This window comes from Carettochelys insculpta, chromosome 4 (assembly GCF_033958435.1).
Source record: "Carettochelys insculpta isolate YL-2023 chromosome 4, ASM3395843v1, whole genome shotgun sequence".
Classification (NCBI taxonomy): domain Eukaryota; kingdom Metazoa; phylum Chordata; order Testudines; family Carettochelyidae; genus Carettochelys; species Carettochelys insculpta.
This window is the reverse complement of record NC_134140.1, coordinates 85313742-85338484: the sequence shown is the minus strand read 5'-3', so window position 1 is coordinate 85338484 and position 24743 is coordinate 85313742. Positions and strand designations below refer to the sequence as shown.

Here is a 24743-nt window from a genome sequence, read left to right as displayed (position 1 = left end):
ATTGAGTCTGTTCTGGTATGGCTATGGTCTGAAGAAGTGCGTCTGTCCCACGAAAGCTCATGAGCTAATAAGTTATTTTTTTTTAGTCTTTAAAGTGCTACTGGACTGCTTTTTTGTTTTGATAGTATATAGACTAGCACGGCTATCTCTCTGTTACTATTTTCTTAGGAAGTATTCTTTGGGGCAATCGATACCCTTTGACAGTGATGCATAATTTATTTGATGAAGCATCATTTCTCCTGGCATTCAGGATGCCACAGTACTCTGAAGAGTTTTTACTTTTTACAGAGTTTGTTTTGGGGACTCTTGGAATTTGGCTAATCAAAAGTTTAAACCGTTGGTTTCCCGGTGGAATTTTCCTCGGTGAAGTTCCACCAAGAATGTTCTCTACCCAAAATATTTACTTATCTATAAAAAGAAACTCCTAAGGAAAATAGCAATTTTATTACAGTAAATAGCTAGCATCTGGAGTAAATTTAGGATAGTGTGGTCAGAAGAGTAATAGTGGTGTCAGAACTTGTCAGATTTACAGTCAGTCCTGGTGCCCATAAAGGTTTTCTGTTTATATACTTTGCTTTTAGTACTAACTTATGAAAAAATGTGGTCTTATACACACCTTGCTATAATCCATTCTTCAGACTTAATTCTATTAAGCCAAACAACACAGTAAAATGAAGAAAAATGGGTATTTTTGTACTCTTAAAAAAATCTGTTTTCAGCTCCAGAAGCACTCATGTGGTCTAAGTTGTTTATTTCTTTATGTACAAAAAACCACTGTTCTTTACACCCAGCTCTGCTGCCAGTTACACCACTGCCAATAATGAGATATGTAGTTGATATCAAGAACCCTTTATCCTTGTAATCTAACTCCTGTATCCTGATACGGGTTACTGACCTCCATCTTTAAAAGGTGTTAGGTTTTTTTTTTTTTTCCTTTTTCCCTCTCTTTTGAACCCTTTGGTCGTCTCTGAACATTATAAATTGCATGGGAAAATGATGCAAAGTGTTTTGAAGTGGTGTCAACAGCTTTGTAGCACCAAAGCTCAGTGTAAATGACATGAATAATTAATAAATTATGTCAAAAGGATGAAGAAGCATCCTTTCACACTTGGGTTTTGCAGTAGAATGCTGTAGCTAGTAACATGAACTCTCACTCTGCAGTGTATTTCTAAGCACATGTGTGAAGCAGCAGAATACCTGCATCTTCCCCCCCCACCCCTTTTTAAATAGAGATGAGCAGAAAGAGGTACCTATTTTAAGTGGATTGGAAATCACAAAATTAGTAGTACTAGAACGGGGTGACTTGAAACACAAAAGTACATGTATTCAGTTCAGCTCTATTTGGAAATAGGATCTAAGTGCAAAACCCAAGTATGCTAGAAATGTTTTGTTTTGAGGTGGCTGTGTAGGAGTGGGAAAAGCTTTCTACCTTTTAATCTACAGTTACTCATTTCTGTTCTGTAGAAAGTGGAAGCCCTGAATCCAGAGTTAATGCTATCCACTTCTTGGTTCATAAATTGCCTGAGAAGAACAAAGAGATGCTGGACATTTTGGTGAAACATTTAGCAAAGTAAGCACCATAGCTTCTTTTACTAGTTTTCAGAGATGCTCTTCCTTCTCTCCCCGAAACTCTTATTATATCTACAGTTGGCCAAATTAAGTGGGGTTGGCGCCAAGGATGGTTGTGCTGCTACTAGACACAATACCATGCACCAAACCTGCAGAAATAAATGAGAATTTTGACTTGTGCAGTGTGTGTTTTGGAAAAGAGAACAGAAATCTAATCTGTTAATGAATTTATGTAAGTATTTACTTAGCATTTCTGCCAGCAGTTGAGGGTTTGATTGATGTGAGAAAGTGAATTTATACTTTTTCTTTGAAAATTCTGACAAAAAGAATGCTGGAGGCTTGTCAGCAAAATTAGGTTGGTTTCACACTCACCGAAGTCCAAGGTTAAGTGCATTGTTCACAGTTAAGTTCAAATTTTGTTTCTTCTTAAATGCAGGTGGAAGAATGACTTTTCTAAAATCAACATGGTTTTATTTGGAGACACTTTGTGCAATAAAAGTCTAAAATAGGGATTAGGGAAATGTAATGTTTTCATTTGTAAAGTATACTGCATTTTCCAAGAGTACTGGGAATTTTTCATAGCTTGTTTCCTGTTTTTTTTTTCCCCTTCCAATTCTTTTGAGAAAGTGTTTCAGACCATGCCAAGAAAAATCTAATGACTGTAGCAAATTTAGGAGTAGTATTTGGACCAACCTTAATGAGGCCGCAGGAAGAAACTGTAGCAGCTATTATGGACCTAAAGTTTCAGAATATTGTTGTGGAAATTCTCATAGAAAACCATGAGAAGGTAAGACTGGGTATTTTAAAATTTGCTTGATGATATTATACATAAAATGTATCATGAAGTATAAATTACATTTTATGGGCATATGAATTTATATATGTACACACAGATTTTTCACATGTGCCTCGTTGTACCCATAATTACCACTTGTGTATGCAAACTGCCTAATCACTATACATATCAAGTACACTTAATTGCATATTTATTTAGAATGCACATCCACCTGTGCTAGTTGTATACACATGATTTTTCATGAACAGTTGCATTTTCAAAAAAAAAAAAAAGTGGGGAGGGGGGCTTGTGTCTACTACTTGCGATAGCAAGCTAGAAGTAAGAGAGCCTGTGATCTGTTTTGAGCTTTGCCATTAATTGTCTCTGACCTTGGTCATACCACTTAGTCATTCTATACCTGTTTTCTACAGCTGTAAAACATGATACGTAGACTTTGCGCTCTGCAGAATGAAATAACTATTTGAGAGTTAGGTATTGATGATATACTTATTTTAAAAGTTCCTATTTAAAATACATTTTTCCTTTCTCTTTGCTTTCTAATGTGGAGTTACAGTGGAAGCTGTTCCTGCCAGTTAGTGCTCCGCACAATGTTCCTTGGAAGAGACATTGAAAATTTCATTATGCATCCTCTCTTGTCTCCCAGTCATTGCAGTCTAACCCCAACTATGGGTTTTAGTAGGCATCGCCTGCTAGACTTCCCCTTTAGTGAGCCTTTTGGCTCCATCTTGGCATCTTGAATTTACTCCCCTTTTGGACTGGCCTGAGGTGCTCTGTTGAGTTCCTTCTAGGTATAATTTCTTCTAGTTTGGAGTAGTTGGGAGGAAGAGGTGGCAAATTCCTAGCCTCCCCACTCAGAGTGTCACAAAAGCTGTCACAGGAGATTGTGCAGAAATCATCTCTCTCATTTTTTTTTTCTTACATGCTTTGGATAATGAAATTGTTAATGCTTTGAATGTCAACATAATTAGCTGTCTGAGTTAGTCTGTATTCAATTTAATGAGACAGTGGACATCCCTTGGAACAACTGTTTTAATACTTGCTTCATATTTTTAAAGTTATCTCAGCAACAGTAATGTGTGTGTGTGTGTGTGTGTGTATGTGTGTGTAAAACATATAGCAATTTAGATACTGGAGGCCAAAAATAAAAAAACTTCCTGAAAAGGTTTTGGTTTGTGCTATTATCCTATACAGGCTGACTCCAAGCCATGGTCCATTTAATTCCTCCTTATCTAGAGCAGTGTTTCCCAGATGGTATTCTGCTGTTAGGAATAAGGGGATTTCGAAGTTGCCGGGGTCCTTTCGAAAAGGAGCCCCGTGTGGACAAGCCGCGTCGATTTTGAAGTGCTGCGGCTGCCAGCATTCTAATGAGGCGCTGAGTATGTATTTCAGTGCTTCATTAGTAAACATCGAAATGGCCATTTCGAAGTTTTGGGCTAGTGTAGACGTAGCCGTAGAGATGCGACATTTCATTCAGCAGGAAACTCTTTCTTTGCAGATAATTAGCAGCTTCTGCTTTAGCATATTTAAAATTGAGATAGCAGAAGTTCTATGGGATCAAGACAGAGGGCATGTCTTCATTAAAGGCTGAATCAATAGAGAGTGATCGATCAAGCAGTGTTTGAATTATTTCGTGTAGCTGAGCCCTTTCCATCGACTCTGGTACTCCACCAAAGCGAGAAGAGTAAGTGCAGTCGACAGGAGAGTGACAGCTGTTGACTTACTGCAGTGAAGACGCTTTGGTAAGCAGACCTAAATATGTTGACTTCTGATATGTTAGATCGATGGCCTATCTTAATGCAGACAAAACCTTAAGTGCACTAAGAAGTTTGATTAGTAACAGAGAGAAAGCCGTACTAGTCTATGTACTATCAAAACAAAAAGGTAACCCTGAGCAAGCTCCTGCCTGCCCAGTGTATTCCTTTAGCATTCCACAGAAAATCTCCTCCTTTCATTAGCATCAAATTCAATTCAGTGTTTTAAAAACAAGATGTACTTTAGAATTGACTATTATACCTGTTTTTTTTCTCGTCTAAATTCATTTGGTTTAGCAGGTTTTAGTCAGTGAAAATGATAAAACTGTGCATGCCACTTTTTATGATGCTGTCAAGCTGTCATTAAACATCATTAGCATTCTCTAAGCTGCCGTATGGGCAGCTTTGTTGAAGAATCGCAACAACTCATTTTTAGTGAGGGAAATTGTTAGGTTACTAGTTCTGAAATAATGGTGCAATAAAAAACCATCATCACTCGACTGAATCCTAATTAGAGAACTTTTATACATTTTATGTATGTAGAAAACTGGCTCTGGGGCTTGCCCTAGAATAAGAATATCTTGCTTAATCCAGAAGTTCTTTTTCAAGCTTTAAGTACATTATTTTCTGCTCCCTGCAAAACAATCAGTGCATTTCACCTTGTTTACAGACCATATATGTATTTCCAAGTGGTAATGGCAAGTCAATTAGAGTAGTTTTTGTTGCGATGACTATAGCAAATAGAAGTAGACCAGTATTGAGACTGTGGAAAGTAATGATGGCTGAAGCTACAGGGCCCCGCGGAATCAGTGACCAGCATTAGAATCAAAGTGAGATTCAGGATTCAAGGGGTAAATGCAGGGGCACCATTAGGGATTTTACTGGGTGGTAGGTGCAATTTGAACCATGATTCCCTGGGTTACTATTGTTTATTCCAGATAATAACTTAGAAATTAGCTGGCAGGAGCACTGTATATAATTGCTTTATTAAAAATAAATAAATGTTAGTCTCTCTCAGCTCTAATAGTGACATGTTCTCACATCTTTAGTCAAATCACACAGAATCACAGAATCATAGGGCTGGAAGGGACCTCAGGAGGTCATCTAGTCCAGTCCCCTGCTTCAAGCAGGATCAAGCCCTACTAGGTCATCCCAGCCAGGACCTTGTGCAGCCGGGACTTAAAAACCTCAAGGGATGGAGAATCCACCACCTCTCTAGGCAACACATTCCAATGCTTCACCACCTGCCTGGTGAAGTAGTTTTTCCTAATATCTAACCTACACCTTTCCCTCTTCAACTTCTGACCATTACTCCTTGTTCTGCCATCTGACACCACTGAGAACAGTTTCTCACCCTCCTTTTTAGAGCTCCCCTTCAGGAAGTTGAAGGCTGCTATTAAATCACCTCTAAGTCTTCTCTTCTGTAAACTAAACAAGCCCAAATCCCTCAGCCTATCTTCATAGGTCTTGTGCTCCAGACCCTTAACCATTTTTGTTGCCCTTCGCTGAACCTGCTCCAGGAAATCCACATCCATTTTATACTGGGGGACCCAAAACTGAACACACTATTCCAGATGTGGCCTCACCAGTGCCGAATAAAGAGGAATAACTACTTCTCTCGATCTGCTCGAAATGCTCCTCCTAATGCACCCCAGTATGCTGTTAGCTTTCTTGGCTACAAGGGCACACTGTTTACTCATATCCAGCCTTTCATCCACCATAACACCTAGGTCCCTTTCCATCGTACTGCTGCTGAGCCAGTCGGTCCCCAGCCTGTAACAATGTTTGGGATTTTTCTGCCCCAGATGCAGGACTCTACACTTCTCCTTATTGAACCGCATCAGATTTCTTTTGGCCCAGGCGTCCAGTTTATCCAGGTCCCTTTGGATTCTCTCTCTACCCTCCAATGTATCTACCTCTCCCCCTAGTTTTGTGTCATCTGCAAACTTGCTGAGGGTGCAACCTAGTCCCTCATCCAGGTCATTAATAAAGATGTTGCATAACACCGGCCCCAGAACCAAGCCTTGCGGCACTCAGCTTGAAACAGACCGCCATCCAGATATTGAGCCATTGACCACTACCCATTGGGCCCAACCATCAAGCCAGCTTTCTATCCATCTTACAGTCCAAGGATCCAATCCATATTTCCTTAACTTATGGACAAGAATGTTGTGGGAGACCATATCAAAAGCCTTGCTGAAGTCAAGGTATATCACATCCACTGAGTTCCCCATGTCCACAGAGCTTGTTACGTTGTCATAGAAGCTAATCAGATTGGTCAGGCAGGACTTGCCCCTGGTGAATCCATGAAGGGCTTAGATTTAAAAGTTTAATATATATTTTTTCTTTGTTATTAACTCATGTATACATCAAATGAAATACTTGTAGAAACTGTAAATTATTCCTGTCACTTTTTCACAGTTCACCAAGCTTGGAATAGATCAGTGTTTTCCAAATGGTGTTCAGTGGAACCCTGGGGTTCTGCAAAGTGAAAATAAGGGTTCGGTAAGAAAATTCCTATACAGTAACATTTTATGAATTAAAAGTAATATTTAAGCATTTATGAATTTTATTAAAAACAGTTTTAATGTGGGTTTGCCACAATGTGTCCCTGTGCAACGCCAGCTTAGCCAGAAAGCAGGGACGATGCTGTCACTACTCAGCGCAGGAGGCGAAGTCAGTCAGAAGTACGATTGCCTATTATACACCACCACGAATCCTAATACTCACTCTCAGGGAGCATGGATCATTGTGGGGTGGCTTATGCCAAGAATATTCAGGTTTATGAAGGCGTGCAGTTCTTCGTCAGTTGGCACACTTTGCCAGCACATACTTCTGCGAAACTGGGTTCTCGAATTACGCAGCAAAAACACGAAATACAGAAATCGACTGAATGCTGCTCCAGGTATGCGAAGCCAATTTTCCCAGTATTAAGTCAAACACAAAAAGAATTTGACAAGAAAAGAAGAAAAAACACTCTGCATTGAAAACTCCCAGTATAATGAATTTTAGTTTTTGAGCTTTATTTTTTACACATTAAATATGATTTTTGTTGTTAAATATGTGCAATTAAACTAAATGTTGGTCTCATGACCTTGTTTAGCATTTGTTTATTATTATCCTTACTTACATATGGAACTGAAAAAGCAGACCACAAATAAGACTGTTATTAGGGATTCTGCAACATTCTTTCTAGGTTAAAAGGGTTCTGCGGCCAAATGAAATTGGGAAACGCTGGACTACATCATTTAACTTTGGAAGCACCCTAGTAGGAGAAAGCCCTGTAAATTTATACTGTGCCCACCTGGTTCTGAAGGGGTATTATCCCCTCGCTGTACCTCTATAATCTGCATGTCACTAGTCTGGGAACACCCCTGGTTTGGACCCAGCAGGGAGAGGTGTAAGTGACGCTACACACTGCCTCCTTCTCCACAGTGGAGAACTTCTCTGGAGGCTTTTCCTCTGCCGTTCAGATAGCTGCAGGGACATGGAATGCGGAGCACCATCTAAGTACCCTATCCCATCCCCCTCACACCCGGATCCCACACCCACCATGCATCCTCACTTCCTCCCAGACCCTACACCTCCATCCCAGTGCACTCCTGCACCCAACCTTTCTCCCAGAACCTGTATGTATTGCTGTCTCTTACATGTAAAATAAAAATTCAGTGCTTTGCAGATTGTTTTTTTTTTTATTCCCCTTCAAAACAAAATGTATGCTTAAACACCCCTGGTTTGGAACATTCCATAATCTGGCATAGCCTTTTTCCCAAGGTTGCTGGATTAAAGTGGTTCAAGTGTACTAGCTTGGGTTTGTGCGGTGGTTTGAACAACAGGACTCTGTTCCTTCTTTGTTCTAAGGTACTACTCTAGTGAATATGACTAATAATAGTCAAGCTTTGATGTGTGCCTCCTTTTATTTTTTTTTGGTGCCTCAGGGCTATTACTTAACTCTTCCCCTGGCATTGTGCTGACCACCAGATCATGACACTAGCAGCTCTACTGGTCTCTGACCTACATGCCATTATGGGTGTGTGAATGTGCCCTCAGGGAAAGTATTCTTGCATTGCCTGGCAGCATGAAGAGTGTATACATCCTTGTGACTAAGCAGTACAATGCATTGGCTTGTCATTGAAAAGGTAGTCCAGTGAAATGACTGTAACTATCACTATCTAAAGGGGTTACTTGTGTGCCACTGAAGCATAACTTAATGTGTTATATTTTGGTTCCTCATCCCTAAAATAAGCTTCCATTAAAAGAAAAAAGCTGAAATTAAAAAAAAGTGAAAAAGAAAATACTGCAGGGGAGAATGCTGGTATAGAGGAAGGGTGTCAGTGGGAAGGAAATAGAAAACTTTAAATATAGGAAATGGATGAGGGGAGAAAAGAACAGTCAAATGACAAAAGCTACAGAAAATGAATATTACAAAGGGCGAAACTAGAGAGATGAGCCAGACAAGACTCCCGTAAGGAAAGAAGGAAGCTGAAGCCTGCTAAGGAAAGAGCAGAAAGGAGTAAGGAAAGAATGAGATCACTTCCCTGACCACCCCCATCCCCAAGAGTTTAGAAAATGTAAACTCATAGACCAAAAAGCATCTAGAAATGTTCATTCTTTAAAAGCTATGTTAACTGCTGTTGGAAGACTGAAGAAAGTGTTCATTGTTTTTCCTTCATCTTCCTAAAAGTTAAAGATAGTTAGCTTCATTTTATGCTGCTTAAAATGTATCTTTATATATTCTATTGTAGTCTGGTCATATGGGGAACTCATAAGAGTGAAGTATGAATATTTTAATGTATTATCCTTTAGTTTTAAAGTGGACATATCACAGTATTTGAATAGTTAAATTAAAAGTTATGATGCAGAATAGTATTCTAGTATTTTTATCTCTGAAGCTCATAATTATTTCGTATAATAAAACTTAGTACAAATTGTCCCAAAAATACTTTATGGACACCAGTCCTTGCAATAGTCGTGAGAAGGGTTGGGGAAACATCCTCTTCTTACAGAGAACTTGAGGGTCTGCAGTGTCAGACTGGTCACTGTTGCAGCAGTGTGCTCAGGAACTTCTAGTACAGGGTGACAGCGCCATCTCTGAAGACAAAGCTTCACTCCGTTGCTGGTCTTCAATAAAAAGTGGGGAAGCAGAGTCCCAGAGAAAGGGAGGAAAGAACCTTGGATTTAACAGACCTGTTTAAATGCTGGGAAGCTGGATGTACCACCTCAGTCTCCAGCACCACTGGAACCTTGATTCAGGGACCTTAATTCATCAAAGCACTTAAGTTTATACTTAATGCTAAGCATATGAGCATTCAGTGACATTGGTTTGATTATGCATGTGCTTAAATGCTTTGCTGTATCGGAACTCTGAAAAGCAGTCATGAAAAATCCATGCTGTGCCCTCGTGGATGTCAACTTATTAAGGTGTCCCACTTGTTGTTCAGGGAGACTATGGTGAAATGCAGCCTCCATGGTGTTGCAGTTCATTGAAAAAAGAAGTGCATTCATCTGAAAAACAAACAAATCTGTAAATCTTAGAGTAGCTTGTAATAGAGAGAAAATAGTGTATCTCATCTTTATCCAAGACTAATTGCTGATGACATCAAAAGAAATCAAGCACGGTTCAAGGTATTGCAGTACATGGCTCCAGAAAAATAAAAATTGTGTAAATTATCAAATCAGTGTGAAAAAAAAACAAAACAAAAAACTGTCCTGAATCTCCTGAAAGCAGCCTGTGCACACATTGACTGCAAGTACATCCGCACACACATGTATTGCACATTCAGGTGGACAGTTCTTTCTGTGTTTTCACGTACAGTAGATTACTGTGGAATACTTCTTTCATCTCCATATAAAATTTCCAAATGGAGTTGATTTCTGTGCTTTTGAACGGAATGCAGCATTGACAAAATTCCTAGCCAGGCAAACAGAAATGAGAAAAGTGAATAAAATTCAGATGACTAATACTCTCCTTGGGGCTAGATGGCCGGGCTTGTTAAGGAATTGCCTTGCATGTGTTTACCCTAAGGAGTTCACTTTGCGTGGGGGTTCCAGGAGGATTGCTGCTAAATTTATTTAGTAATAAAAGGAAATCCCACATCAGGAAATTTGCCAAAAAATGTTCTGTGAGAAACTGTAATCACAATATTCTTGAAGATGTGAACAAAATTAAACCCTTCCACAGGCTGGACATGCCCTGAAATTATCCTCTGCTGCAGCTTTTCTTCATAAACAAGGTGTCAGAATTTACAAGATTCCATCTTGTTTCTCTGTCGTTTTAACAGATCTAAGTTAGTCTGTCTAGTCTCAGCAAAGTGAATGTGAGTACTTGATTTAGCCCACTGTTTCTACCTATGTTCTTCATGCATTCTGATCAACTTTTGCTTTATTGGAGATTGAAGATGTCTTTAGAATTGTGTGTGATTCATTTTAGCACCATTTCTCACATAGCACAGGGAGTACGTTTCTTTTCTTGCAACACTTGTTTGTCTGGTTATGCTGAAAGAAGAATAAGGAATGTCAGGGATTATCCAGCGGATAAAAGTGTACAGTGCACGTAACCCCATGTTTATTCCATAATTATTTGGGGGTGGGGCTTAATAGTTTCCCCACTGTTTTCTGTCTTTGTTCCTCTAGCAAATGCATTGCTGGGACCTTGCCCTATCCAAGGTGAGAGGCGTCCACCCACGCCCTCTCATTTTCTATATCTGTACCTCAGAAAATCCATTGGTGGGCCTTCAGTCAAGAATCAGGACCCTATTGTAGCAGCTGTACACAGTGTGCCCCCAAAACACAAACTGAGTATAGAACAAATGACAAGAGATGTATATAACAGAGTTGGGTAATGGGGAGCACAAAATATGTTTATTATAAAGGAGTTCTGTGGTTGCAAACTACAAACTGAATTACAATACAAATTCTTATTCTTGTGCAGAAACAGAAAAAGTGGCAGGATTCATACTATATTAGTCAAGACCTCTCACATAGAGTTTTTATTGGGTAGGGTAGGGCTCCATTCTCAAAGATCATGCTTAAAGCCATTTCAATCCCATGTTTCATGCAACTGAAATTGCAGTGGACAGATTGAATACTCTGTGTTCTCCGTGAATGATTTTTCACAGATGCCTGTGTTTCATTTTGGGGAACTAAGCATATTTTCATCCTTACAGATAAAATGGGAGAATTGTCTAGTTAAGTTTGGTGAAGTTATTCTTTGGCTACCCTCTAGCTGAGTTTTATAACATTCCCTTTTATCTTTGCAGCTGCCTCTTATTCCCTGTGCCAAAAAAAAGACATTCACATTCTCTTTTGGAATTCTTTATTTGCTCTTTTAGTGACTAAATATGTATGTTGTATTTAGGAAAGCTGTGAAATAGGATTATGTTGAGTAGTTCACCCTCTTGTTTAAAGGCATTAATTGTTCCTTTAAAACTCTCATAATTAAGCATGGTGTGTGGAGCCTGCTATATGTGTATATTTTTCTTTGATGTAGAGGTACCCATTCCTTTTTGTTTAAAAAAAAAAACCTCAGTGATGCAAGTACTTCTAGTATTAAAGTAACATAACAAGAAGGTGAAATTCTGCTCACTCCATGGGTAGTTATGCAGTTATTTCAATCTGGACATGTCAGTTGTTAACACTCTCTCTTCCACCTTTCAACGAAAAGCAAGAGGGTATAGTGGCTTATCATAGTCAGTTCATTGCTATCAACAACATTCATGTCATGAATGGTAAGATAGGGAATGAGATCTGGATACAGAGGAAGCTGCATTTTCTGCTTTTAGAAAAGGCTGAGTCAGCAAACTCCTAACTTTTCACTGATTAAACTAAGATTTAACCTTGATTCTTCCACGCCTTTTTCACAGCTGGTCTGTCAGATAGCAGTCTTTTGTTTTAGTATCTATATATGGTTTCTGCATTATAATACAAATATATGAGCTGCGTACTTGAAAGAGAAAGGCTGGCGGATTGAATGATGTAAGAGTGTAGACACCATTAGGGGCACTGAAATTTTGCCCAATTGATCAGACATTTGGCACCTTGTCAAGAGCTCAAGGACATTGTATTACCAGGAGCTGACAGCAGATGTTCCATTTTTAGTATGGAGTTTAGACCCATGTTCTTCACAATTCCCAACAAGCAGCACTCCATCTCAATTTGAGTGTCAGACTGCTGGGACAGATTTTCTGTATATTGTGTCTTTCTACTGAAGACAGATATGTGTGGGCACTTGCCTTTTAGAGCCCCATGGGCAGTCCCTGAAACACAATATTCTCAGTGTTACCTGATCTATTATCTATTGAGAATTCTTAAGCTAGCAATGTAGTGAACATTCTGAAATTCCTGTCCCAAGATTTGGCTCACAATTATTACTGTTTAGTTGGGACCCCCAATGGGCATTGTTGACACTTAAATGTAAGAAATCTCACCATATCTATTATAGTTTTGTGAGTACAATTAGCAGATTCTCAAACAATCTCACCTAGCCAGATAGATTGATAGAGATAATACAATACACTTGAAGATCTATATGTTATTGCTATTCCTTGCAGAACAATCTAAAGTGTCAGTCCTTATCTTCCTCCTACCCATTTTGTTCCTCATCACCACCACCAGTGGTGGTCTTCGTGGCATCCTGATGGCCCACAGGCCAGGATATAGGTTTTATAATTATCAAAGGGGTAGCCAAGTTAGTCTGTATTTGCAAAAGCAATGAGAAGTCCTGGGGCATCTTATAGATTAATAGATCTGTTAATCTATAAGGTGCCACAGGACTTCTCATAGGCTTTATAATGTTTATTTTAATACCACTATTTAATGCCACTAATGCATGTTCAGTAAGCATTACACACCCTTTCTTTTATTTATTGTTCCTCTCCCTAACTTATGTAAACTTGGGATATTTTGAGGCCTTATGTCATGCTTAATTTAGCTAGGCTATTGTAGGCTCAGTGCATTACGGCCTTTACTTATACTCATGCCTTACTTAGCAAACACCTGTACCTATAGGCTACATCAGCCAGTGATGCTTTCTGTTTCACTCTTGCTACGATGTTTCCCCCATAGACTATTTAGATAGCCACTTGGTTTCATTGATCAGAAATATTTTTCAGACTTAAGAATTAGGGGCATAGTATGATCACATACAGAAGGTTTAAATGAGATTCAAGCATCAAAATACAGAGGTGCACATTTGCATCCTGTGCAGTATCATGGAATCAGTACACCAAAGTCAGATGACTTATTGCTGCTGGACCATATGTTAGAGGCTGGCCTGCCTGTTTCTGGACCAGCTGCAGGAATGACCCTGGGGAGGTAAGAAACTTCACAGTTGCCTTTAAATTATTGTTAAATTTTATTGCACATTGCCAGAGGGTGAAAAATCTTTTTAAAAAAAGTTGCACAGAATTAATATTAATAGAACTCATATAAATCAAATGAGCCATATTAAAATCATATAAGTTTTGGTTTGGATACAAATATTTTACTGTAGTGTTCATTAAAGTATCAGATTCTGGAAATAAAAACCAGAAAGTGAAACAAATTGACACTGGATAAAGACAAAAGTGAACCCAATTTATTGTCATCCAAATTGAATGAAATTAAAAAAAATATGAAAATATTAGTTTAGCTCTAGCAATCTACTAGAGCAATAACGTTGATGAAGAGATGTTTTTTTAAAATAACATTTTTGACCTGTCTTGCTAAATAGTAATATTTTACTTTAGTTATACAGTACTATAATTTCCATAGTTATGCTCTAGTTAACTTAGAGCATTATGTGATATTGAATTCTTTTCTTGTTAGAATTATGATCTATGATTACGTCTAGAAGATTACTTTGGTGGTTGAATTGTCCTTTCTGCAGAAGTTTTTATAAAAGGTATATAGCATTATACTCCCTATATTTCATCTTGCATATCCTGAAGTGCCTTTGATTCTCTGACTACACTCAAGTATTGACTTATGCATGCATGCTTTGTTGGTTTACATTACAGAAAAATAATCAGGAAATGTCACACCTATGGTCTTCGTTGCCTACATGGATAAACTGGGTATAGATTTCAACAGAGTAAGTTCATATTGTGAACTTGTAATATAATTTGTCTTTTATCCTGAACATTGGCATATTTCTAATGAGTGTTTTGTTTGTTTGTTGTACAGGTTGCTGGGTACAAACCCAGTTAGCTTATCACCATGTCCAACAAAAGTTAAACCAACAAAGAAGAATTTGTAAGCATGGTGAGGTTACCCTAGAGTACTATTAACGTGTAACACTTTCTTAGACCACTATAAATTGGAAAGGGAGGAAGGAGCAATGGGCATGTAGGACATCTGGACAGAGCTTTATTCTGGGCCCAGATGGAGAACTATTGTCAATAAAGCTTATTTGAAATTTGTGTGGGTCTTTTTTTATTTACCAGTTGTAGTGCATTCGTGTACTGATGTCATATTACTAGATACAAACTTGTGTTGTTGCACTGAATGTTTTGAGGAGCTCCAAATATAATAATGTAACAGAGGATTTTCCAGTTGGCAGAGAGCCATCAGCTCAGGACCCCAAGTGACTCTACTGTTGCAACATCTTGTAAATGTGATAGCTGTCAAATTACAGTATTGTAATTCTCTGTTGTACATACAGGGCTGAATTAACTTCTTATTCCGTTTGGTGAGTGCTATGAGAATGGATAGGATTTTGCCAAATGACAAAAGCCACGGGCGACTTTAGGGTTTTAGAGATTTTTTTTAGGTTCTACTCTTCCACAACCGCATGGCCCATTTACTCCTCCCCCACCCCCTTCTTTATTTTCATCTCACCCAGCTTTTCTACTTACTCTTTTGCTTGTACTGTTTTTTGTGTGAAATTCTCACTTCTCAAATGGTCTAAAGAAGAGAGATGGTGTGGGGTCCAGGCCTTTTTCTTGAATGGTTCCTGGTAAACATACTTAAGTTCATTAAATTATCTGTGTCTGAGGCCAGGGACTAGATCAGCATCCTACCATAGCAGCAGAGCCCATGGTTCCATATAGAAGACATAATTCAAAAATTGTGAATTAGGGGCTTCCTTGGCTGTGGGTTGTATGGGCTCCAGAAGCAAGAGCTCTAGCAAGAAGTGGGAATCTGGAAACAGAATGGTCCAGAATGGTGTTGGCATTAATCTGGAATTATCTCTGTTCAGTTTGGGGGGGTGGGAAATGCAATAAAATGTTTCTGTTTATTGTCATGTGGCATCAATTAGTGGAATACTGCTGAAGGAACATCTTGAATTTGGTACGCCAAGAAGTGCACCCAGAAACCTTGTGGGATCCATGGTCAGAAATTTGAATAACTGCAGTACAGGAATATTCTTAGCACTATCATTATCAAGATTTGATTTGTTGTTTTTGGCATTATCCAAGATGGTTAGTGGTTTGTTTAGTTCAGTTGTGCACTCTTTCAGTACTACACAACAGAAGGAAATCAACCAAACATCCTAGTATTTAAAAACCCACCAAAGATGCACATCTCTTTCCTATAGCTTTTCCACAAAGCCTTGATAATTCACCCAGCAACAAGATAAGTGTAAGTAAAGAATCCCTACGTTCAAAGCAAAATAACCTCTTGAAAATAAATATTTTTCTCATAACATATCAGCATATTAAGAAGGTGGAGTTGAGATTAGTTCTTTGATTGTTGCCTGTTACAATCGTATTGGTCTTCAGGCATTTTGGTATTCAGACATATTAGGTACATACCTGTATAGATCACCTATATTAATAGCTTCGGTGTCTGGCACAGGCTGGTTTAGGCTGATAAAATGACCCTGGGAAATGAGTGATAGTAACCATAGAGAGAGCTAAGCTGCAGAGTGTTAATATTGCACTGCAAAACCAGCGCAGTTTGGCCACAGCCTCACATGTGTAAATGACACATCATGTGACTGTAACCTCTCTGTGCTCTTGAAGTTTGAGTAATAGGTTTTATGCTTACTAAAACAGGCAATGTATAAAAAGGATGTGGATTTGCTGGAGCAGGTTCAGCGAAGGGCAACAAAAATGATTAAAGGGCTGGAGCACAAGACCTATGAGGATAGGCTGAGGGATTTGGGCTTGTTTAGTTTACAGAAGAGAAGACTAAGAGGTGATTTCATAACAGCCTTCAACTTCCTGAAGGGGAGCTGTAAAAAGGAGGGTGAGAAACTGTTCTCAGTGGTGTCAGATGGCAGAACCAGGAGTAATGGTCAGAAGTTGAAGAGGGAAAGGTGTAGGTTAGATATTAGGAAAAACTACTTCACCAGGAGGTGGTGACACATTGGAATGCGTTGCCTAGAGAGGTGGTGGATTCTCCATCCCTTGTGGTTTTTAAGTCCCGTCTGGACAAGGTCCTGGCTGGGATGACTTAGTAGGGGTTGATCCTGCTTGAAGCAGGGGGCTGGACTAGATGACCTGAGGTCCCTTCCAGCCCTGTGATTCTGTGATTCTGTAATGTCGTGGCCAGAGGTCACCCCTGTAATTGTGTTTATAACGCACTTATCTATGGGCTGTCGTTACTTCTGGAAACCATGTGAACAATTACCTTTTATTGAAGACAGACTGCTGTGGAGTAACAGGGGAATAATGTTTTTTATAAAGTGAGGTTATCCTAACTCTCTTTGCATGGGATGGGATTCCATTCTGCTAAATATATTTACAGTATCCATACTATGTGTCTGGTCTGCATGTGACTCAACGAACTTCAAATATCCCAGAGACTCATCCTCCACACTATCCTTTGGAGCAAAGCCTCAGAGAAGTTTGTAAAATACCACACAGTACAACTGATCAGATGTGCTAAATTTCACCTATCGCTTATATGTCTTGATGCATCCCTTTTTCTGGCTATGCATTACTTATTTTAGACTAAGTTTTTCAGGGCAGGGCCATGATGTTGCCTATAAAGTGTTTAGCACTCTTCCAGTGATAAAAGATAGATAAAACAGGTGAATTCAGTCATTTTCCCCTTTCCTCACAGGGTAGCTATGTCAGATTCCCTAAAGATCTTAAAATCATTGCATGGAGGTAGCAGCCAAGTATCAGCTAAGACATGATGAAAAGAATTTCTGTTCCAGAAAGGCGAAGTAATATCTTTTATTGGACTAGCTTCCATTGGTGAGAGAGAAGAGAGTTCAAGTCACGTGGAGCTATTGCCCAAAATGTTGCTCCAATTAAAGGTATGACCGTGTCCACCTTGTGTGTCTTTTTGCTGAAATCGACATGGCTGCACCAACACTACGTAAAAGGAGAGGGGAAGTCAGTAACAGGAAGCTGGAAAAAGTGAGAAAAGGGAAGTAAATGACAGCCACACATGCACCTTCAAGGGGAGAATTTGTCCCTTCTGCTTGTTTTGCAAACACTGACTGTGTGAGAAGCTGGCGTGAGTTGCAGCTTTGTCCAGAAGATACAGATGACAGTTGTAGAAAAGACCGATTTAATCATGAAGGGTTACATTAAGTATTACATTTGTCTAAATAAAAAGAGGATACCACTAAACTTTTTTTTTAAAGAATTGCTCACATTTCTGACCTGTTTGAAAATCCTGGAAGTGGAAAGATGGACCTCAAAACACATGTTCTAGCACAGTACATTACAACAGAATCTAGTTTTGCATTCAGCAAAATAGTCCCTATCATGGATACAGTATGATTTTAGTAGGTACAGAGCCTGGTTATGCAATGGAGTCTCACAGGACTGCTCACACAGGGAAGCCCAGAGCACAGCAGAGTTTGCAGGACTGAGGCCATAGTTAAGTGTGAATAAGTGGTATGTTGCTGATGGTCATGAGAGCTCTGCAAGTAATTTGTGTGCCCTGAATTAGAAATATGCCATTTCTGAAAGTGTTTCCTATTGAGTTTTCATATCCCAGCAATAAAACCTCCCTTCTGACCCACCTGAATAGATGGGTGAAGGAAGATACGGTGTTATGGCTTGATGGCCAACTGTGTGGCTTCATAAAGTGAGACCACATTTGCATAACCTGGCCTTGAGGTGGTTAATTGTTGATGATGATGATGATGCCATTATGAAGTAGCAATGCATACCTTTCAGGCTCCATTAGCTAAGCCATTTTAAAGAAGTGATTTATCCTCATAATATTTGCCTGTCCGGTAAGACAGGGGATAACACATTCTAACATGGCCGATTCCAACAAGAGAATGAAACTAAACTTTTCAGGAATCCCAGAAGTAAAGGAGAAGACTTGAGTTGGTGTCTATTTTGTTGGGACAGTTTCTTAAATGGTAATGACGGGGATCACAACATGACTCTTTGCAGCAGTGAGTCACTGTGTGACCACTTCATGTCTTTCTCTTGCTTCCCCTAGCTTTTCTAGCCACTAGCACTGTCATTTTTGTCTTGTAAGGCAGTGTTACTACTTTCTGCTAATTTCTGTGTGATGTATGCTTTTAAAAACTAAATTATTCCATTATGCTGCTGATTACAGCTGAAGTTATGGATGAGTTCACTTCGTGTATCCAAGCTAAATATGCCTTGTTAGTGTAGTGTTTAATTCAATGAGGTATTTTTAATAGTTTGGTGTTTTGCTCTTTTGACTGAATTGGTTTCTCAGCCCAGTAAGTTTACAGGAATGTACAAAAATATTTTGTGGAGGATTGAAATAGAAAAGCAATAGGAATTCAGCAGAGCTCTTGCAAACTCAACTTAATACACATAGGAAAGTTGATCTCCTGAAGCGCTCCTGCAGAAGGCTTTCTTTTCCTACTCACAGCATTAATTTTCAACTGAGATGCAGATACGGCTAAATGAACACACCCCTGTGGCATGTAGTGGAGTTTATATGACATTGATTTCTATTAACAATTTTCAAGTGGCTCACAGAAGCAAATTTTTATCCGTAAGCTTACTTAATTCAGCTTTGCTGTATTTACACATAAGAGGGCAGTATGGTACTGTTAGCCAAATACTTAGGGTGCACACATTTTACTTCATTATATCATGCATTGCATCATGTTTTTAAGAAATGGCTTTAGAACTGTAAGTACAGATGGAGCTTTGTGAGTGGCTCCATAGGTAACACTGCAGCTACTCAAGGAGCACCCTATACAGGGGATACATGACACTTCTTTTTCCCCTGTGTGTCAATGATTTTTTTTGTATTTATAGAGAGGTAACTGTAATTATATGCAGTGGTTTTCACATCTTGGACAGTCAGTATTTACAGATACATAAAAGAGCAGGAGACAGATTCTCTAAAGCTGGCAGGGGGAGTTTTAAAACGTCACCTTGTACCTCAGAGAAGTCAGTCACTGTTTTCAGCATTGCTTTCCCTTGGATGCCATGTGCATCCGCCCAAATCTTGAGGATAGTTCTGATCATTTTGCCCTATTGTAGTGACCTCTCCTTGGCACTACGTAAAATCTGAATTGATACCAGAGAGCATTTAGGGTAAATCTGGGTTCTTGACTTGAAGATCTTTGCTGCAAAATCTAATTCATATTCACGAGACTCAGGATAAAAGGCCAGCAGAAAATGTCGGGTAAGAGTTTCTTTTAATTCATACAACATGGCACCCTGTGTGGTTTATCTGAATAGCTACTCGTTTTTCATGTGTTTTATCACTTGGCTGTTAGCCTCCTTCCTCTCACACACCTGAGACATGCCAGCTGGGAGTCTTTGCTCACAAAGTTTGTTCCTAAAAAGTGTTTTCCCTGAAGGCTTGTTATGAACACCCTCTTTACAACTTCTTGCTATAATATACACAGGTTTTTGTCTCTGTATAACTCTAATACAAAGGAACACTGTAGATTGCTATATGGTATAACTGAAACACAGTACTTCATTTTTTTGTAAAGCTTGTACATATCTGTTGTCTTCTGAGAAATCTATAGTATGATAATCTGTTCACATAAATCTGTCATTATCAAATTAAAAATGTTTCTATTAAATACTCTATAGGCATAAGTAGCTTTTATAAGCAAGTCAGCATCGTGGACAACAGGTTGAACCTCTCTAGTCTGGCACCCTGAGGATCTGATTTTAGCTGAACAAGAGAATTTACCAGACCAGAGGAGGTCAATATTGTCTATTAGGATCACCAACCCATTTCCACTGCTTACTAAGCTCTTAGAGGGCATTTGGGGGTAAATTCCAGCTAAATAACAGTACAGAACAATGAGAAGTCCTGCGGCACCCTGTTGACTAGCAGATATATTGGAGCATAAACTTTCATAGGGCAAACAGCTACTTTGTTAGATGCATACAACCAAGTGGGTCTTTGCCCATGAAAGCTTATGCTCCAATATATCTGTTAGTCTATAAGGTGCCACTTCCATTTTTTTTTGTGGATACAGATTAATGCAGCTACCCCTCTGATCTTGTCACAGTACAGAACCAGGACTGGTGGCTGTAAACAAAGTTTGTGGGACCATGGAAAACTTGGCAACACCCACGAGAAGTGGTCATCTGGCTAAATAAAATTATGCCAGATTATGGATGTTGCGGGACGAGAGAGTGCCAGAGGAGAGAGGTTCAACCTGTAATAAACAAATGCAGGAAACTTGAACATATATGCATTGTTGTTTTATGTTGGGTATATATGTTGTTGCAGTCATGAATTGAAAGATAAAATGACTTACTAAAGAAAATGCATCTTCTTGTGTGTGTCTTCGTGGGTAAACATCATGGTTAGTAAAAGTATGCCTCATGATGTAACAGCTAATTGAAAAAGTTCCAGTACAATATGCTACTCCTGCCTCCCTTGTGACAACTCCCCTTCACATTCTGCCTCCAAGAGCATGCTATGTTTTTTAGGTGTTAATATGATACTATGACATAAGTTTTGAAAATTTACATGGGTGTTCTGGCAAAATTACAGTACCTAAATAAAATTGTAGAAATTTACTTTTCTGGGTAGTGGCTCAGAGTTAATTGATAGTTTTGCTCTATCTGGCAAGCATAATTGCACATATGAAGTCTTTGGATTAACTGAGTTGCTGCCTGGTTAATGTGTAGACAGTGCTTTTGCCTATTTTTATTTTGTATGTACGTATGTATTTATTTTAAAAGCTCTCATTAAAGACCCATGACACATTCCCAAAACTTGAAGTAATGGATTTTTGGCTCCTGTCTACTTTGAATGAAATCCCAGAACAAATGTTGTTTGATAATGGTTTATAGTTGCATTGCACAGGTTTCTGTTCATGGTAAATAATTAATGCCTCTTGTGTTCTTGATTGCAGATTTTCAGGACCCTGCCTGATGCCACTTTCCCTGAGCCAATCTCTATGTCAGTATCTCCTCCAAATGCCCCACCAAGGCAATCAAGAAGACAAGGGCAGCGTATTAAGCGTCCTGTGGCTGTATATAATCTCTGTCTTGAGCTTGATAATGGTAAGATTTTAATTATATTGTCTGTCTTGGCAACAGATGGATATTGCTATATATCTTGTGTGAGTCCACATTAATTTTCCATTTCACATTTTTTTGGCATTTGAGACACAGAAAGGCTTAGGGAGGTGAAGAGGGAATATTTTTGTATCTATTTGAAAGTGGGGAAATTGCCTGCCTCTCTCCTTTTAAAAAAAAAAAAAAGGCAGTTTCCATTTATTTGGGGAAAATTGTATGACCTCTGCTGTAAATTATGCAACCATCAGGTAAATGGAGAGGGAATTAAAATTAAAGCGAATCTTTTATGAGAAGAGCTAATGCACTGTAATGTTAAATTCATTTGGATTAAAGGCTCAGGTCACCCAGTGAACTGAAGAATCCTGCTACTGAACCTGAATCTTTAATGCCTTGATGGTCAGAGGCAGTAAATATTTGCATCCTATCGAGGAGGAAGAAATCTTGCTGGTCATGCAATACACAGCAATGTCACAATGTGATAGGGTATATACAGTGTCCCAGCATTTTGCCCCAAACCTGGCCATTTTCTTGAAATCTTGTGTAGTGCTGAAAAGGCAAGTCAGTGCTCAGTTTGTATTGCAGCCCTCTCCATGCTTCTCCCTTCTTTTCTCTTTATGTAGCTTGTTAATTATCCCACGTGTGAAGAGGCATGAGATCAAAACACAAAACCCAGTTAACATTAAAGTGAAGAAAATATAGACTTGATGGTTATGTTTGTGTACGAACCTTATTGATACACTGTCACTAGAGCGTCTCTCTGGCCATGATGAATTTGGTATCGTAGAACCAGAGATGCTTAGTATAGCTGTACATGCAAGTTTTATAAACTCAGCACAACTGTATCAGATAGCTGGCTCTGAGCAATGTCTTCAAGAGACTCAGCATGTCTTCAGTACCTGTCACTTTCATTGGTGAGATGGGGAAGCACTGCTTCTTTCCCCTGCCTTTTTTTTTTTTTTAAGATATATGAAACTAGAGGCATATATTAAGAAAGGGTTAAAAATTATTTGGTGTGTGGTCCCTGATGACTGAAGTATATACTGACAAGCTAAAAGATACTGTAAACAGTTGCTCCAATTATAGATTAATATTTCATTAAAAAAATTTGCACACAACTTGTATGGCTGCTGAACATGTTTGATGCTTACTAGTGCCACCATTTTGAATCCAAGCTCTGCTTGAACCTGTGAATCACCATTCAATGGCAGCATCTCCCATTAAGGCTCTGATCCTGATCCTAGGGTAGTGGATGGGAATTTTCTTGATTTGATTGGGAACAAGATTAGGCCCTAAAACAGTGGTATTAGTAACCAAGCTATGATAATAAGAGAGAGAGACATCTGTTAGATGATCCTGAAATGTATTTGGGGGACATTTTTCAAATCCTCAGAGGGAATGAGATGCCTAACTCGTACGTACTGTTAGTGGGAGTTGGTGTTTAATTTCCTTTTGTACCTTTGAAAAGTTGCCCCCTTTGCATCGTACCAGCATGTTGAAATCAGTGACATTCAATCAAGACACTTAACACCTTGCTTCTTGGAACTGGCTGTTGGATAGATGGCTATTCTGTACTGTTTTGCAGATTAACATTAGAAGAAAAGTCAATTTGAATTTAGCTGTTCAATTTTTTGAGAAACTTTGGTCAGTAGTCAGTATCCTAATTATTTGACACTGAATACAAGTAACAAGTAATATTTACCTCAGTTATGTCATCATCATACCTGAAGGACCATTGTGTGGATGGGAAATATAATACATATTACAGAGTCATTAATTATAGTCACATATCAGACCTAAATAACTCTAAATCTGCTCTTACAAGCTTTTACTTACTTCATTCTGTGAGTAAGGGAGAAGGAGCAGACGTTAGATTGGGCTTTATTCCATATATTCCTAGTTTCTCGGCTAACATATGCATATCTCATAAATGCTTTTGGAAGATTTTATCCTGTGTATGTGTTGTAACAGGAAATTAAACATGAAATCATCCCCCTCCTTTTCTTTTAAAAAAAAAATTCACAACAGCACCAGTTAAGCTTCTGTTTGCCAGAAGCTGTGAGTGGTGCTGTGGGGTTGGATCACTTGATGATTACCTATTCTGTTCATTTACTCTGGGACACCTGGCATTGGCCACTGTCAGAAAACAGGATATTGGGCTAGATTGACCTTTGGTCTGACTCAATATGGCTACTCTTATTTTGTATTTTCTGGATTTGATCACTTTGTCACAACCTTGTTTAAAGAGAGTAGCCAGTTTGTATCTATTTATAGAAAAATATAGCCAAGGCCATCCCTGCCAGTGTTGGTGTCCTACGCAGTCCAGCATCAGCACCTCCCACTCCACAGGTGGAGCAGCAGTTTTGGAGGGGACTGGGGAGACAGTGGGGCCAGGGACTTGCCAACTCTCCTAGACTGAACACCATTTGCTCCAATGATCTCCATTCTGGGAGAGTTGGCAACCCAGGAGCGTGGCAGGGAGCGAGAGAGGCTCACCTGTAGCCTCAGGAGCTGGCAAGTGGTGCTGGTGGTATGAGCATGAGCTGGAGGGGCAGAGGGCAGCCATGCACTCAGCAGGAGGGAAGTGGTGTTTTGAAAGGGAAATGACTGCTTCTCTCCAGCCACTGGCTGCACAGCTGCCCTCTGCCCCTTCAGAGTCCTCTGGACCATGCTGTTACTCCACTCACTGCTGCCTGGTGAGTGGGCACTGGGTGCAGAGCCCACAGGGAAGTGGTAGCAAGGGGTGAGGCTGGGGGTGTCAGAGCTGGTGCTGAACCCATGGGGGTGTGGGAGACAGCCAGGGGATGGGGCCACTGCAGCTGGTTAGCATCCTATCCCTAAGCATACCCACCATAGGTCACCACTAAATTTGGGCCACCAGTGTGGTGTCCTACACAGCTGCACATTCTAAGCATGGCCCTGAAGATACATTAAAAGTTGTTTGTGTGTTCTTATAAAAAAAAAAAAAAAAGTAATGCATTAAAACTCTCAACAGTGTGTTTGAGACCAAGTTAAAATGGGCTGTGGGCTGCAAAATTTCTGGAACATGTTTCACTTAGAATTGTTACGGGAAGAGGAAATAAGCCTTTAACTGTTAGCTGCTCCAAGGAGTCAACAGGCTGCAGAGTCCACTAGATGGATTGAAAGCGTAAGATTTAGGCCAGTTTTTCTTTTTATAAGAAGCACTCTCCAGTCACACAGATTCTTGAGTATGCCCAAAATGTTTGCAGCAGCTATCCATATGTAGGATTGTAA

The 24743-nt window shown here is 39.3% G+C and overlaps 1 protein-coding gene and 1 long non-coding RNA gene across 5 annotated transcripts in view; both read left to right on the top strand.

Annotated features, from left to right (window-relative positions):
- ARHGAP10 (Rho GTPase activating protein 10) overlaps positions 1-24743 on the top strand; it is a 256881-nt gene that overhangs the window by 180929 nt on the left and 51209 nt on the right. For all 4 annotated transcript variants that reach the window (XM_074993204.1, XM_074993205.1, XM_074993202.1 and 1 more), the window contains 3 exons: positions 1465-1570; positions 2197-2356; positions 21326-21476. In XM_074993204.1, the coding sequence (XP_074849305.1) occupies positions 1465-1570; positions 2197-2356; positions 21326-21476 (417 nt within the window). The remainder of the gene's footprint in view (positions 1-1464; positions 1571-2196; positions 2357-21325; positions 21477-24743) is intronic.
- LOC142012624 (uncharacterized) lies at positions 13836-14547 on the top strand. The gene is made up of 3 exons (XR_012645407.1): positions 13836-13996; positions 14112-14185; positions 14278-14547. It is a non-coding gene; the product is annotated as an uncharacterized LOC142012624 (long non-coding RNA).